This window comes from Sus scrofa, chromosome 11 (genome assembly GCF_054392235.1).
Source record: "Sus scrofa isolate SSC_HxYL_T2T_F1_AM1 chromosome 11, Sscrofa_HxYL_maternal_Yorkshire_Landrace_v2.0, whole genome shotgun sequence".
Classification (NCBI taxonomy): domain Eukaryota; kingdom Metazoa; phylum Chordata; class Mammalia; order Artiodactyla; family Suidae; genus Sus; species Sus scrofa.
In genome coordinates this window covers 1,362,515-1,379,856 of record NC_139393.1, presented here as the reverse complement: position 1 = coordinate 1,379,856, position 17,342 = coordinate 1,362,515, and the positions used below count along the sequence as shown (strand labels likewise).

The 17,342-nt window shown below is 49.0% G+C and overlaps 1 protein-coding gene across 25 annotated transcripts in view; it reads right to left on the bottom strand.

Moving 5' to 3' along the window:
* The window catches only part of ZMYM2 (zinc finger MYM-type containing 2), an 82,260-nt gene that overhangs the window by 13,647 nt on the left and 51,271 nt on the right, over positions 1 to 17,342 (bottom strand). For 15 of the 25 annotated variants that reach the window (XM_084981175.1, XM_084981176.1, XM_021065427.2 and 12 more), the window contains 11 exons: positions 17,174 to 17,303; positions 16,064 to 16,179; positions 15,369 to 15,525; positions 13,723 to 13,848; positions 11,940 to 12,034; positions 10,397 to 10,562; positions 9,727 to 9,878; positions 5,126 to 5,240; positions 3,976 to 4,227; positions 3,589 to 3,709; positions 1,426 to 2,080 (listed from right to left, as the gene is read on the bottom strand). In XM_084981175.1, the coding sequence (XP_084837301.1) occupies positions 1,888 to 2,080; positions 3,589 to 3,709; positions 3,976 to 4,227; positions 5,126 to 5,240; positions 9,727 to 9,878; positions 10,397 to 10,562; positions 11,940 to 12,034; positions 13,723 to 13,848; positions 15,369 to 15,525; positions 16,064 to 16,179; positions 17,174 to 17,303 (1,623 nt within the window). In that variant the 3' untranslated portion in view covers positions 1,426 to 1,887. Of the gene's footprint in view, positions 1 to 1,425; positions 2,081 to 3,588; positions 3,710 to 3,975; positions 4,228 to 5,125; positions 5,241 to 9,726; positions 9,879 to 10,396; positions 10,563 to 11,939; positions 12,035 to 13,722; positions 13,849 to 15,368; positions 15,526 to 16,063; positions 16,180 to 17,173; positions 17,304 to 17,342 lie in introns of those variants that run through there. The other 10 variants (XM_084981177.1, XM_084981178.1, XM_084981190.1 and 7 more) reach the window with 1 other exon arrangement.

Genomic DNA, 17,342 nt, shown 5'->3' with positions numbered 1-17,342 from the left:
GTGTGGTATTTGGTAAAAGATACATTGAGTGACCTCTGGGGCGGTGTCACTGCTCTGGACAGAATGCAGCACCAACTGGAGGAAGGAAGGCGATTCCCATTACCCGCCTTGGGATCAACAACATGTGTTTATAGGAACCGTGCTTCACTCCGCAGTCCGGGACAGGAAAGCATGAGGAGCCTTCTGTCCGACGCACTGTAAAGACATTACCCACGGCGTTAAACGAGGACCGGCCTATCTAATCCGTGGCAGATTCGCGGCTGTCGGTCTGATTGGCAAACCAACAAACATAAAAATCAATTAAGGGACAGAAGCGTTACTCAAACTTAGAGAACAAGCTGGAACATGATAAAGTCACTTACGCCCCCGTATCTTTCACAATTATTGCTTAAATAGACAGTGATGACACTTGTGAACCGTGACTGAGCGGACAGGTCCCCGAGGAAGAGAGCACGACCTCGGGGACGGTCCGGCACCACCGCACCCGGCGGAGGACAGCCCCAGCTCCCCGACAGTTTTAAAAACGACCCACACGGTGGTGACGCAGGACCCGGAGACAAGACACCTCGGTCAGACTCGTGCTCCATCAGGTCAATCGCAAGTCCTCCTCAGGGGAAGCGCGGCCAGCGCCGTCTTCAGAACGTGCCATTTTACGTAAACTTCCTTGTTCTCAACGGAAAGGTCTGAAGGGACAGATCACGCTGCAGCACGACAGCGGTTCTACTGCAGTCTTCAGCGAGGAGTACTCACAACTCAGAGCCACACCATCCGGCATCGAACACGACATCCGGCAGTCTCTGCCTCCGTCCTCCGGGCACGTGGGATGTCAGAGGCACCACGCTGGTGGCCTCACAGTGACACAGGCCACCGTCTCCTCTACACCAGCTCGCCTTCTCTAACAACTGTCTCAGGAGCGGCGTGTTTGAACAATTCTCCCCAAAGCGTGCGTCAGGACAGGAAGTCTCAGAAAACTGGTGGCGCTTAGGGTGCTACCTGGGTGTTGCAACATGCTCTGCACCCTTGCCAGGAAGAGCCAAGTCGGCTGTCAAAACTGAAGGGCATTTGGGAGACGCGAGGTCAACACAGAGAACAGAATTCCCATTAGACGTTTTTAGAAAGCAAGTGCCTCCGTGATCACGTTCTCAACAGCATTCTTTATGCGCATCTGTGTGTGCGGGTGTGTACACACATACACGTATGTAACTACTGCTGTCTGGGAGACACAGAAAGCCGCAAGGGAGCAGAGGACACTGCGGCTGCAAGAGGGGCCCGGACGCTCTCTCCCCGCACGGCCCGCGACGCCCCCCGCACTCGCTCGCCTCTTTTCGGCACGAGGTCGGATCTCTCTACACCACCTCGAAAGGCTTCAGGAACTAAAGCGAAAACAAACAAAACCCCCCGGAAAACAAAGCAAAAAACCCAGCCTATTAGTTTACAGTTTATTTTAAAAATTCTGAAAGACACTGCAAGTTCTAAACTTTTAGTAGCTGCTCCCCACACACAACCATCTGGTCAGAACCCAGAAGCACCCCTGCCAGGCGGCTCGGCAACAGCAGAGCTGGGCAGCACGGAGGCTCCTGCGACGGGAAACTATACATGGCACGTTCGCATTCATATTCGGTCATGTAAAAAGTTACAAACATACCTAATCAAATAAATAAGAATAAAAAAAAGAATCTGAATGTATTTGTAAGTATCCTAAAACCACTACATAGAATAATGGCAACCTTCACTCACAGATTATTTACACGGTAGGACCCAGAACGGGTGCACTGCTACAAAACGCAAAACAGGAGGAGTAAACTTGAAATGTTTTCCATAGTAAAAGACCTAGCAGCATGACTATCTAATGCTGTTTTATCCCGACTGCTTCTGAAACGTTCCTTTTCAGTCTGTGTCTTCATCCAGTTCATAATTGTCTTTATCATAAATATCTTTGACTAAAAGAACCCGTACAAGCATATTTTCCAAGGTGTTTCGGTCCAGTGAAGCAGACGTGTACCAGACAGGGCTTTCTGCAGAACTAGAGCATTCGGGTTGCAAATAAAACACATCCGTCCTCTGATTAAGATTCTGTGGACTTGAGGAGAAAGGAGAAAGTCACTTTCACAACATGTGTACAAACTCCCCACAACGCCCTTTTCTCCTTTCAGGAAGAAGTCTGCTACCAGCAAGCACGTTGCGTGGACTACCGACATGCCTCTGTGCCTACGTGAAACTTTCTACCTGAGATATTCTGCACGTTAGCTTTTACAATAAAAGATGATTTTCCCACAATTTGGTTTTTTTGGAGCTGAAACCTGAAATGTCCCACCGTAATCGAAATTCTGTATTTCACTGAATCCAAACACCATCAATAGAAACATTATTTGTAATCTCTATGGTAATATTGCCGTAAAATAAGCAAAGCACTGCCAATTACAATTCAAGATGCATCAGCTGTAACACGCATTCCAGGTTCAGAGAGAATGTAAACTGTGAAAAATCTACCTTAGAATTGATGAAATATGGTAGCGCATAAAATAAAAATACTTAATTCACAGCATTATACAAAAGAAACTTAATTTTGGGGGGGCAGGGAGGGAACCCAGGGCATATGGAGATTCCCGGGCTAGGGGTCCAATCTGAGCTACAGCTGCCGGCCTACACCACAGCCACAGCAACCCAGGATCCTTAATTAACCCAGTGAGTGAGGCCAGGGATCGAACCCGCATCCTCATGGTTCCTAGCTGGGTTCGTTAATCACGAGCCACGAAGGGAACTCCAGAAACTTAAATTTTTAAAGCAACAACAAGATGATACTGAGATAGGAATTTCCATCAACAAAGAGTGACTGCCACTCACTGCGCAGCCGCCAAGGGCACCGAAACCTCACCAGAAATACTCCGTCTTTAAAATTAATCATTCCACGGGTGACATGACTGGTTTTTTACGGTTCCTGAGAGCTAACCTGGGGGCGATTCATGAACACGTTTAAAGCTGTTTACATAAGAAAATACACCGAGTTCATGTTTACCTTTTAAAAATTAGAGCGTGCATGCTTAAGCAATGAGCATCATAAAACGTCTCACGCGCTCTAAGGATTTCAGTGGTGGACAGTTTTTCAGCACCTGCTGCTATCAGACTGGGGGAGGCAGCGCTGGTGCAGAGCAGAGGCCGGCTCTCAGAACTCCGCCCCCACTCCCTCCCCGCCCTCTCTCCCGGGCTGCTGGTCAGCCGCCGTCCCAGGCACTTCCTCAGCCCAGGACGGCGCTGCCCACGGCCTGTCATGCAGAGCTGGCGGCACTAGAGATTCCAAGGCCCAAAAAACCCTAAAATACTTATTGTCTGACCCTCTACAATGGCAGTGATTTCATTAATAGAGAGCGATTTTTTACCGTATGTTTGAAACTTAAAATGGGAAGTCTCAGCTGGTATTTTATAATAGGACTAAAAACATTACAATTGAATGGACTTGGATAAAAGAGAAATCTTAAAACAGAGGCTCGGGGAAAAAAATCACCTCCTGGGAGTGATAAATTCAAGGGAACCAACTCATACTCTTACCACCAAGAATCAATCAATCCATCAAACCTCAGTGACACTTACCTCTTAGACAGGTAGCACTCAAACATTTTCACAGGACATCTGGAAGGATTGGCTGTATTTTCAATTTGTTCAAACACTGGCTCATCATCTTCATGTTTTCTTTTTCCAGTAGTAATCTTATCTGAAGAAATAAAAATTACAAAAGACGTTCTAAGGCCGATCTTGAAGAAAGATGGCGCTACGCACTCCCAGACTCTCTCACGCCAAAGCACAGGCCCGGCACCGTCAGAGCGCCACGCACGGATTCCGGTACGCCCTCATCTTGAGACGCCGGCTGTCTCATTTTATGACAATGACAGTCCTGAACAAGGGACCCAGGTGGTCCTTAGAAAGGCAGGGAGTGGCTCCTCCCGCCAACAACCCCAGAATGAGAACCTGTCACGCTACCTTCGTTATCTGCTCCACACAAGGAAGACGCCTGGTACCGGAGACACGCTTTACTCTCCATCGTTAAAGGGTTTTTTTTCCAACGCCTACACACGGTGCCAAAGGAAAGGCGTAGGTGTTGTTCCACCGTCTTCAGGCCAAAATACTTAGTGTTGAAGTAGAAGAGGGTGTTCAGAAGAGCCACTGGCGAGTGCGAGCCCAGCTGTTGTATCCTCCAGAGATAGTCTTCTTCAACGCGGGAAAATATCGACCCTTCAACAAGATATTTGCAAAGAAGTAGAATGAAGCCGTTTTCCTTTAAGCGTCTCAAGAACAAGCCCACGCCGACCCTCCACTCGCTCCAGGTCACCTGGGACGAACGGCAGAACCACCCACACAGCCCTGCGGCAACACAGGGCCAGGAACCACGGCCCAGCACGCCACGAGCCCCTGGGCAAGGACCGGCTCGAGGACCCGGGCTGCGCCTCGCCGTCCAGAGGACCAGCAGACACGGTCAGAACCGAATTTGAGTCTGGAGAAGTCCTCGAAAACAGCAGCAACAACCAAAAACCACCCAGATTTCCACTCCCAAACGAGTTTCCGTCACCCTCTTCAACAGGGTTTCTCAGAGAAGCGGAGGCTTGAAAAGGAAACACCCGGGTTCTCACTGCAGAGACAACGGGTGATCCTGCGACAAAGCTCTTCGTAGACACTGACTCTCAACCCCTTTCACTTCTAACTCAAAAAAGGGTGAGCAGATGCATCCGTGAGTAAGTACACGCTAATCGAAATTGTTTCCTATTATTTTTAGTACACTTTCTGTGAAAACAGAACAATTCCAGTAGCAACTCAGGGACATTATATTTAAAGCAGCATTACCTTGGAGTTCCCATCGTGGCGCAGTGGTTAGCGAATCCGACTAGGAACCATGAGGTTGCAGGTTCGGTCCCTGCCCTTGCTCAGTGGGTTAACGATCCGGCGTTGCCGTGAGCTTCGGTGTAGGTCGCAGACGCGGCTCAGATCCCGCGTTGCTGTGGCCATGGTGTAGGCCGGGGGCTACAGCTCCGATTCGACCTCTACCCTGGGAACCTCCATATGCCGAGAGAGCGGCCCAAGAAATGACAAAAAGACAAAAAATAAATAAATAAATAAATAAATAAAGGAGCATTACCGTCTGGAAGAATGCTTGGTTGCCAACTTCGGAGTATTTTATTCAATTCTTGCTCGAATGTCTGGTATCCAGGATCAATAAATATGTTGTCCTTCCGACTACTACCACACAAGTACTGCAAAAAAATGTTGAAGCAAAATCAGCTACCTATATACCAGTTATCTGCTGTATTTCCTACGGAAAAAATAAACAAACGTCCTGTCTTTGTCTTTATGAGTATGCTAATAAAATATGAGACTACTGCCTTTACCTACATATCTAGACATTACCAGTTCATCTGTTGCTCAAAAAACTCAAAGCTGGAATCCACACCCACGATCTGACAAGAAAGACCTGGGTGAGAATCTTCGGTCTGTCAGAGAAACCAGAGCACCTGGTCCGCAGACACCGAGGCTGAGGTGAGACGGCCCCTCCCGGCAGCCTGCGGACGCTGCTTCCTCCCCGGATTCCTCTCTGGGCTCCACCCTCCCTGGGTCAGTGGACATTTATGAATCCTGTAACTTACGATGACAAACCTCAACAGGGAGGCTGTCAGAATGGTGCGAACACCAAAGTTTGCCAAGTCCATCTCCGATGGCAGAAACAGGAGAACGTGTTAAACATGACAACAGCACAGCACAAAGAGGAGGGAACTGGGCTCACGTTGTGTGAGGGGATCATGGGTGAGGACACAGAGTGTTTGAAGGTGGCTGATGATTCACCGGAAGTGTACTGTATAAATCAACTTAAAAAAATTTAAGAGGCATAAATAAACTAATGGTGGCGATAAATATGTCATCAAAAGAAAACTTTGAAAAAACAAAAACCTGGAGTTCCCATCCTGGCTCAGCGCAAACAAATCTGACTCATCATATCCATGAGGACACAGGTTCGATACCTGGCCTCGCTCAGTGGGTGAAGGATCTGGCGTTGCCGTGAGCTGTGGTGCAGGCGGCAGACGCGGCTCGGATCTGGTGGTGCTGTGCCTGTGGTGCAGGGTGGCAGCTGCAGCTCCCCTTGGACCCCTAGCCTGGGAACCTCCATATGCCGGGGGTGTGGCCCTAGAAAGCAAAAAAAAAAAAAAAAAAAAAAAACCACCACCAAGAGCAGACACAGGGCCCCCCTACCCACGGTTTCGCTTTTTGAAGTTCAGTGACACGGAGTCAACTGAGGTCCAAAGCCCTCCGTCCCGGGAGAGGTCGCAGAGGCAAACTCCACGTCCGCGGCACAGCAGGTGACGAAATCTCGCGAGGCCGGCGCTGCCGCGGGCCCGCCCTCATCCTGAGTGTCCCTCCCCCGAGTCCCGTGGCGGCCGAGGTGTCGCGGGACGGGTGCCCAGGCGACGCTGGTCCTACTTAGTAACGGCCCCCAAGCACCGGAGGAGCTTGGCCGGCGGTTCTGGTGCGCGGGAGAGGGGACCTAACTGCTTCCTTTAAGGAAAAGGCGCCCGTCCGGGGCTTGGGGAGCAAAGGGGTGACGCGGTGCCGAGGTCGCGGGGAGCCGCCCTAAGAGCGCACCTGCCGACCTGACACCGGGACGCAGGAGGAGGACACGCCTGCTGGGCACACCTCAGACCCGAAAGTTACAGCCCAGCGGAGGAAGTGCTCTGCTAACGGGCACGAGGCGTTAAGGTTGTGCGGGAAGATTTGCGAGGCCACAGTCACAGGCCTCTCCCGACAGTGCATTTTAATTTCCCCCGCAGATAAGAGGGAAAGACAGTTTAACAAGGACACAGAAGCAGGATTTTTAATCCAGTGATCGCAGGAATGACATGAAATGTAAAAGGTCTAAACCAGGGTCTGCCAACTCGAGTCCTGCAGCCACACCAGGCTCACTGCCTATTTCAGGAAATGAAGTTCTCCTGAAACAGACTACTGGGTGCTGGCACAGGCCCAGCGGCTACCTTGCAGACACACACGGCCTACAGAGCCCACAATGCTTACTAGCTGATTCTTTATTTTTTTAAATTGTGTTAGTCTAGGAGTTCCCGTCGTGGTGCAGTGGTTAACGAATCCGACTAGGAACCATGAGGTTGCGGGTTCGATCCCTGGCCTTGCTCAGTGGGTTACGGATCCGGCATTGCTGTGAGCTGTGTTGTAGGTCGCAGACGCAGTTCAGATGCTATGTTGCTGTGTGTTGCAGCTCTGATTAGACCCCTAGCCTGGGAACCGCCATATGCCGCAGGAGCGGCCCTAGAAAAGGCAAAAAGCCAAAAAAAGAAAAATAAAATAAAATTGTGTTACTCTAGGCGCAGAGCCTTCTTGCCTGCCTGCCTGAATCTTTCACAAGCGTCTTTTTTTTTTTTTTTGGTCTTTTGAGGGCCACACCCAAGGCATATGGAAGTTTCCAGGCTAGGGGTCTAATCAGAGCTACAGCTGCCACAGCCACAGCAACGCCAGATCCGAGCTACATCTTCGACCTACACCACAGCTCACGGCAACATCAGATCCTTAACCCACTGAGCATGGCCAGGGATCGAACCCACAACCTCATGGTTCCTAGTTGGATTCATTTCCACTGCGCCACAACAGGAACTCCACAAGCGTCCTATCTTAATAAATCTATTACTTGTCCATCAAAAAAAAAAAAAAAAAGGGTTGGTCCAAAGACACCACGACAAACACTGTCAGATTGGATTACAATTTTTTATAATTTAAAAACCAAGGCCCAACAATATGGTCCCTATAAGGCACCTACTTTACACACAGAGACACGGCGAGTGAAAATAAGAGGTTGAAGAGTACGTACCACGTGAACACTAACCAAAGCCAGACCAGTGCCATCATCCGCTCTGATCTAATGGCTCCCACTGTCAGAGGGAAGATGAGCAGCACACCTTCAATAAATCATATTTAAGGGATTCTACTCCTAACGATCTAAATTTACAGGTGTGCCCAAGCAGGAGCAACGGGATCCGAGGGGTCTCCGCAGTGGCAGGGACGCAGGCTCCCGCCTAGGCCCGCGGTAGCAGGTTAAGGATCTGCCATTGCCACAGCTGGGGCCTAGGTTGCAACTGCAGCTCGGATTCGATCCTGGGCCCGGGCACTTCGTATGCTGCTGAGTGGCCAGAAAAGGGGAAGAAAGTACCTAAAACGGCTTTTTTAAATACTATTTGCATAAAGCTTCTTTAAAAGCAATGTAAAATAACCCTCTGTTAATTTAGCTAAAAGTCAGTAGTTCTGCACAATTGGTGTTTCAGTGATAATATTCTAGCTTTTAGCTGCCCACCTCCAAGAAAAAAGCATGTGAGTGTGAACTTAAAAATGCTGCAAACCTCCTCATGTTTCACCCTGGGGAGAAGATGAAGGAACTCTAAGCAGACCATCAAGGAATGCAGGATGGTGGAATACTACACAGCCACAAAAAGAAGGAAATAATGGCATTTGCAGCAACATGGACGGAACTATAGACTCTCATGCTGAGTGAAGCAAGTCAGAAAGACGAAGACAAATACCATATGATATCACTTATATGTGGCATCTAAAATATGGCACAGATGGGGAGTTCCCATCATGGGCCAGCAGAAATAAATCTGACTAGCATCCATGAGGACGCAGCTTTGATCCCTGGCCTCACTCCATGGGTTAAGGATCTGGCATTGCTGTGAGATGTGATGCAGGCTACAGATGAGGCTCAGATCCTGCACTGTCGTGGCTGAGGAGCAGGCCAACAGCTACCACTTTGATTAGACCCCTAGCCTGGGACCCTCCATATGCCAAGGGTACAGCCCTAAAAAGACAAAAAATATATGTATATGGCACAGATGAACCTACCTACCAAACAGAGACAGACTCACAGAGAGAATAGACTTGTGGTTGCCAAAGCGGAGGGGGAGGGAGTGGGGTGGATGGGGAGTTTGGGGTTAGTAGAGTCAAGCTGTTATTTACAGGATGGGTAGACACCAAGGTCCCGCTGTACAGCATGGACAGGCTCCTGGGACAGACCATGCCGGAAGGGAGTGTTTAAAGCAGAGTGCAGGCATGGCTGTATGACGGAGTCACTTGGCTCTACAGCAGAAATCTGCACACTGTAAAGCAACTATGCTTTTAGTAAGTATGATTATCACATATATATATGGTAATCAATATACAGCTTTGTTAGTCCTGTTACAAAAGACGCCTGATTTTCGAACTTAAGTTTTTCACTTAAGTTCATTTTGATTTTGGAGAACTTAAAAGATTTTTAGGAATGTAACACATTATAGCATACATATATACAAAGCAGTTATAAAATCATTTATAATAATCTAGTATTTTTGAATAGATTAAATTACTATTGTCTTTCTTGGTAAGCCAATAAATCCTTACGTGCCATACAGCTACTCTTAATTTTTTTTTCCCCCATGGCCTCACCTGAAGCATACATTAATTCCTGGGCCAGGGATCGAATCTGAACCGCAGCTGCGGCAACACCAGATCCCTTAACCCAATGCGCTGGGCTGAAGATCAATTCCGAGCCTCCACAATGACCCAAGCTGCTGCATTCAGATTCTTAACACACTGTGCCACAGTGGGAACTCCCACTCTTAATATTTTCAAAACAAAACATTTTTGTCTCTAAGAAGCAGCACAACAACCTTTCTCAACAGCTTTATATTTCCAAGTCACCATGAAATTACTGACCTCCTGGATGCCAAGGCAGAGATAATAGACGCTGTCGGGTGCGTAACTCTCTCCGTTCGGCCTCCGCACCTCCCTGACAAAGTGGGCCAATCCACAGTTCAGCTCCGCAGAGCTGTGACAAAGCAGATCCTCTTTTAACTTCACTGATTTAGCTAAAAAGAAATGAAATTCAAAACTATTGTCACTATTCACTTTCTTAAGATTGAGAAACTATCTGAAACCATTTTATTCTATGTAAGAATTTAAAAAGCAATAGCTAATTTAAAGTAATAGCTAAATTTAAAGTAATGGCTATATTTAAATGTAAAATGTTTTAAGCCAATTCATGTATTTTAAAATTAGAAACAATAACAAAAATCTTGGGCGTTCCTGTCGTGGCGCAGCAGAAACGAAACCAACTAGGAATCATGAGGCTGTGGGTTTGATCCCTGGCCTCCCTCAGTGGGTTAAGGATCGGGCGTTGGCAGTGAACCGTGGTGTAGGTCACAGACGCAGCTCGGATCCTGCGTTGCTGTGGCTGTGGTGTAGGCTGGCAGCTGTAGCTCTGATTCAACCCCTAGCCTTGTGTAGAGGTTTGAACTTCTGTATGCCATAGGTGCAGCCCTAAAAAGCAAAAAAACAAAACAGAACAAAACAAAAAGGACACAGGAAACTAAATCAGAACACTTACGAGACTTCAGCTCATCCAACACCAGGAGCTCTTCAAGCTGCCTCGTTCTGACCCAGTGCTTCCATGCATTCACGCCGTACGAGTACTTGAACGGAAAGCTGCATTCCGAATTGTCTGAACTATCGTCGTGAGACTGGTATCCTGACAGAGCTTTCCTCTTGGCTCCCTAGTAGTAAAACACCACTGTCAAGCCTTCTTTTTCTTAAGCCTATGACTTAACGCAAGTCATTTCTTAACAATGCCAAACAGAGAGAGACACGTGGACGACTAGAGCTGCGCGGTAGTCCTGAACCTGCGAACCGTCCCTGCAGCATGACCTGACATTCTCCTCGGGAAGGCCACCCTTCCGCCTCAGCTGCCCTGCTCAACAAAACCACAGCAACCCCCGTGTGAGCTGAGGGGCACTGAGGATGAGCAAAACAGACGGCGAACACAGGAAACTAAAAATCGGAAATAGAATCTAAATCCCACCGTGCGAGAGAGACACCAGCTCACAGCGAAGGAAGCTCCTTCCCACCTTCCTGATGGCACCGTTTACTCCACAAAACTCTGAAATTTGGGACGCAGTCCAGATCCCCTGTCTTCCCTTTTGTTCCTGTGCTTTTGTTGTCTTATCTAGGAAACTATGCCTCAGCCAAAGGAAGTGTTTGATTATTTCAGTTCTGACATTTAGGTCTTTGACACATTTTGGAATCATTTTTCTATGTGGAGAGAAGATTCCAATTTTGTTCTATCACAGGCACTCCCTCCTTTTTCAATATTTGTCTTTCTTTTTCGGAGAAATTTGTACAAGCCGTTCTTTTAAGTGAATCTTGCTTCATGTTGGAAATCGAAGTAGAGAAGTTGATAAAATGTTTAAAACAACAATAACCACTGATGCATTAAGACTGGGACTCCCTGGAGTTCCCCCTGTGGCTCAGTGGAAACGAATCCCACTAGTGTGTATGAGGACGCAGGTTCGATCCCTGGCCTCCCTCAGTGGGTTAAGGATCCGGCATTGCCGTGAGCTGTGGTGTAGGTCGCAGACAGGGCTCAGATCTGGCGAGGCTGTGGCTGTGGTGCAGGCTAGCAGCTGCAGCTCCGAGTCGACCCCCAGCCTGGGAGCCTCCACATGAGTGGGGCCTGTGAGGACTGAACTGCCCACATGTCTTCCCACACCCTGGGATGCCCAGAGCCCACGTGGAACCAACTCAAATCTCAACCTCATCAGAAATAACAGTGGGGAAAAAAGTTCCCTAGAAAACAGTCTCAATTCCTGTCAAAGAACTAAATTTACTTCTTTAAGCAACCTTTCATCAAGATAAAATTTAGAATAAAAATTAAGCTGCAGTAATGTTCACTCTTATTCTTTAAAGATATAGCTAAATATGAGAGGTATTTTTACTATTTAGAAATGAAGTTATAAAAACCTTATCTCTTAAAGTCTTTAATTTTGGGAAACAAAGTGCCTTTCCACAGTCTCAGGCACAGGTGCAGCTTATGTTCGCCGAGCTGCTGTTACAGAGACACGGCGAGGATGCAGGAAAACCACTGCACAGCTTACCTTTTTTTTGGATCGAGGTCTAGGCTGTTCTTCATATTCTTCTCCAAAAACAGGGGGTAATAAAAACTCATTTTCCATATCAAGCTCCTCCGCAGCTGAATCGAATCAAAAGTACTTTTATTTCAAATGTCATGGCACAGGCTCAGGTTACAGAAACACAGCCAGCAAGGCGCCAACCCCTGCCCGTGGACAAGCACGTGTGCAGGGGTGGCCTGTGCTGGGCACAAACAACTGTCTGAACCCACCATGGTCGGTGAGTTCTAAAAACATATGTACAAAGGGTATCAACATGGAATTTCAATGAAGTGTGTGACAGAAAAATTACCTAAAACTGAATTATAAGATCTAAATGATCTCAGTACAAATCTGTTTCTTTTTTTTTTTTTTCCCTTGTCTTTTGAGGACCACACCCCCGGCATGTGGAGGTTCCCAGGCTGGGGGTCTAATGAGAGCCGTAGCTGCCAGCCTATACCACAGCCACAGCCACGCCAGATCTGAGCCACATCTGCCACCTAAACCACAGCTCACGGCAATGCTGGATCCTCAGCCCACTGAGCAAGGCCAGGGATCGAACCCGAAACCTCATGGTTCCCAGTCGGATTCGTTTCTGCCGCGCCATGATGGGAACTCCACAAATCTGTTTCAATCTATTAAATCTTTTCTAAAATAAAATGCTTTACATCCTATTCAATATGCTTTAAGCCATCAGTAGATTAATAATGAAAAATAGAACACATTTTTTACCACAAAAGACCTGAAAATCATTTTCCTCTTTTTAATTTCAAAAACATTTTAAGAAAAAATACTGTTGGGAGGTCCCGTTGTGCCTCAGTGGTTAACGAATCCGACTAGGGACCATGAGGTTGCGGGTTCAATCCCTGCCCTTGCTCAGTGGGTTAAGGATCCGGTGTTGCCGTGAGCTGTGGTGTAGGTCGCAGACACGGCTCGGATCCTGCTTTGCTGTGACTCTGGCGTAGGCCAGCAGCTACAGCTCCGATTCGAACCCCAGCCTGAGAACCCCCATATGCCGTGGGAAGCGGCCCAAGAAATGGCAAAAAAAACAAAAAAACACCCTGTCAATACTTTATTTAAATTTTTGAGAGTGTCCTTCACGGCTCAGCAATTAACGAACCCAACTAGGATCCATGATGATGTAGGTTTGATCCCTGGCCTCTCTCAGTGGGTTAAAGATCCAGCGTTGCCGTGAGCTGTGGCGTAGGTCACAGATGTGGCTCAGATCCCACGTTGCTGTGGCTCTGCTGTAGGCCGGTGGCTACCGCTCTGATTAGACCCCTAGCCTGGGAACCTCCATATGCCATGGGTGCGGCCCTAGAAAAGACAAAAAAAAAAGTTTCTATAGCGAATTAATTTACAAAAGTTTCTTTTTGGAGTTCCCACTGTGGCACTTGGGTGGTGGGTTAAGAACCCAACTGTAGCGGACTGGATCACTGAGAAAGTGAGGGTTTGATCCGCTGCCAATACCCTTGGCTAATCTAGTCGAAGCTAGATTCAGTGCCTGGCCTGGGAACTTCCATATGCCGCAGGTGCCGTTGTAAAAGGAAAAAAAGAAAGTTTCTTTTTAAGTTCCTACAATTCAATCATATGCTTCATTTCGGAAGTAAGCTGCTGAGGTTTATTTGGGCAAAAAAAGGACAAGACACATACTAACAGTAAAGGCAGTGACACAAACTGCGCTAGTTAAAGACGGTAACCACAGCTATGACCCCAAAACTAAACTCCAGAACCGCTACTCACAGTGAAGGAATAAAAGAGCATCGAATACCTCTGGGAAAGTCTATTTCAATATCCAAATCCGGTTCGTACGGTACGTCAGGCATGCCGGGCTGCGCCTCCGGGTCGGAGGTCTTCAGGAGATCTGAAGCAGTTAGGTCTGTTTCCATCATCAGGCCTGTCATCAAGCCATAATATTAGAAATCAAAACAAAACTGCACAGAACCTATGCTTAACCCGGCAGAAGACATTTTAATTGCAAATGCAAAACAAGAATGCTTACATTAATATGTCCCAAAAGGAAAAAGCATGTGACTACCTTGAAATGTGAGACACCATTAACTTAATAATTATTAGATAATTATTAGATAATCATGAATCCAGAAAATACTGTTAACCCTGCAGGTTTTGGCTTTCCCTCTCTGCAAAGATAATACGCAGGCGCTAATAATAAAACAACTCTGTAGAGTATATCTAAAAGCAATCTCATGAGGGTGCCTAACTTCAATTTTCAAAATTCCCAGATCCCGAGTTGCTGTGGCTGAAGCTGTGGCTGTGGTGGAGGGCGGCAGCTGCAGTTTGCAATCAATGCCTAGCCTGGGAACGTCGCTATGCTGCAGGTGTGGCCCTAAAAGCAAAAAAAAAAGCATAAAACCTTTCTGAGTTGTGACCGACGTCTTGCACTTCGTTCGGTCTATGTTCATTTACAGCTGCCTTCCAATGCTTTCAACAACTGCTTTAAACGTTTCTGGATTACAACCCAGCGAGAAAGGCAGTTTACCGAGTTCAGGCTGGGGGTGGGAAACACAGACAAACAAGGATGCATGCTGACATTTTTTTTCCCCCTTCCATTTCTTTTTTAAACTGAAAACATGGGCTGCAACCCACTAAATGAACTTCACACTTCCTAACAAAGTCCTTCCCCAATGTTGTCATAAGGACACACAATGCCGGGGAGAATGGACGGGGACGCTCACGTCGGCCAGGTTCTGGGCATCCCCAAAGGACCCAGGGCGAAGAAACTTTCTCAGACAGAACTGCCCCCAACACACCCACCATCCTGCAAGTGCTGCCCTGACCCAGGTTGGCACCATCCCTGGACTGGGTAATGCAACTTACTTATAGTCTAAATCAATAAAACAAAATTGGGAACACTCACTCATTATAAAGTAAGAGCTCCGGTCATTATAAAAGCCTACTGCAGGAGTTCCCGTCGTGGCCCAGTGGTTAACGAATCCGACCAGGAACCATGAGGTTGTGGGTACGGTCCCTGCCCTTGCTCAGTGGGTCAAGGATCCAGCATTGCCGTGAGCTGTGGTGTAGGTCGCAGGTGCAGCTCGGATCTGGCGTTGCTGTGGTGTAGGCCAGCAGCTACAGCTCCGAGTCGACCCCTGGCCTGGGAACCACCATATGCTTCGGGAGTGGCCCAAGAAATAGCAAAGAGACAAAAACAATAAAATTAAAAAAAAATAAAAGCCTACTGCAAACAAGTTAGCTGTGTGTCTGAGCTCAAAGCTCAGAATGATTTCGAGCTGATTTTCCAACTCAGATCCTGTTAACAACCACAACAGGACTGGGCAAATTCCTGTTGCACCCGCCGGATGTGCTGTGGGTCTCAGCCTAAACTCCACCTCTGCTGCCGTCGGGCTGCCCTGAGACGGGGCCGGCGCACGGCTCCCAGGCGGCCCGGACGCTCACCCTCTGCCTTCGGCTCCTCCTCCGGCATCACCGTCGTCATGCTGAGCAGCTCAGCGTCCAGAGCATCTGCAGAAACTTTGCTTTTCAGCTCCTCCACCACGGCAGGGATCCTCTCGCTGCTGTCCAAGGGGGCCGGCAGGAAAACAGGAACTGGCACCTGCTCAACCAAAGCCCTGCTGTGAGCGTTCAAGACCCTGACACGCGGCCTCCTGTACACGCCCCTGCCTTGGTTAAGAGCGCCGCGGAGATCACAGAGCACAACTAAGGCGTCCACCGTCACAAAGAAGGCCCGAAACACAAGCAACTACTCTCAGAGTAAAAACCTGCACCCCGGGGCCCTGACACCATGGTGTCCCAGGGACCGCAGGTGACGTGTGCTGCGCCGTCTGCTCCGTGTCCCAGTTCTAAGGCTCGGGCTCACATAGCTTTCCTCCTACCTGAGCCGAGCCGAGAGATACCACGTGTGCAGAGCAGACACAGACAGCGGCCGCGCTTCGCGCTCAAGGAGGAGCAGCGACCTGCAAGCACGAGGCGCCCCTGCAGGCCCCCCCAGGCGCAGACACCCCCCACCCCGGGCACAGACCCCCCAGGCGCATGCTCCCGCTGAACTGAGGCCGAGACTGCGGTGGCAGCGCCCCCGCACGGCTCCCCCGCGCCAGGCAGCCCCGGGGAAGGAGGGCGTGAGGCTGACTCACAGGCACGGGGACGGTGGTGGGCACGGGGACGCTCTGGCTGTACATGTGCATGGGCACCGGGATGTACACGGGCACGGGGATGGGCACCGGGACCCGCTCCGGCCTCCAGCCTTCATCTGAAAGCACAAACGCCCAAGGGCAGCGGTCACACTGCTGCCCAGTCTTACAGCATCTCGTCACAAAGAACCACCTCAAGCCCCACCGGACCTTCCGAAAAGAAGGTCCCAGTTCCCACAAGATTCGGTTTAAAACGGCTAAACTGAAGGAAGCGGCTGTTGTAACTTGCACAGAGCACAAGCAAAAGCGCGACTTTGCCAAGAGAAACCCCCACAGAAAGGTCAAACAACTAGAATACAGCTGCCACTGAAATCTGAGGAAAGGATTTATTGGAATGAATTCATCTCCTTCTGACATGGAATGAGTCTAGGTGTGGAAACGGCCCGCACAGGGGGCAGGTTCTCCCAGGAAGCACGCTAACTATAGTGGGTTTGGGGCTCAAGGACATGTTCTTTCTTTGGCTGCACGCAAGGCGTGAAACAGAAGTTCCTGGGCCAGGGATCAAACCCAGGCCACAGCAGCGACCGTGACTGATCCCTAACCTGCTGAGCCACGGGGGACCTCCCGCGACATATGGAGGTTCCCAGGCTAGGGGTCTAATCGGAGCTGCACCTGCCGGTCTACGCCACAGCCACAGCAACGCCAGATCCGAGCCACATCTGCGACCTACACCACAGCTCACGGCGATGCCGGATCCTTGATCCACTGAGCAAGGCCAGGGTTCGAACCTGCAACCCCATGGTTCCTAGTCAGATTCATTAACCACTGAGCCACGATGGGAACTCCCCAAACGGTAATTTTTGAGGCACCATTTTATCTCTGGTGACGTAACTTGTATTGTAGGCCTTTATTAGAGACAGATCTTCATTAACGCTTTTAAATGATATGCTGTATTCTCAAGGCACGTCTAAAACTAGACCAGCAAAATCAACAGAACGTGACAAAGTGCCCAAATCGATCTGCTCTGTCGCCTGTGCCACGAGCCCAGACGGGATCTCAGGCGGGCGGGCGGGCAGGCGCAGGGCAGCCCTGAAAGCGCTGACGTGTCGGCACCTGTCTGACAAGACTTGCTCTGCATGTGAGGTTTGCAGTACGTCGCCTTCGTCATCGTCAGCGGTTTGCACAGAACTGCTTTGTTCTTCATCTCTTTGCCGGGGGTCGGAGAGGGGGGCGGCGCGGAGCCCTGCGGAGACGCAAAGAGACATTTTATTTTCGCCTCGAA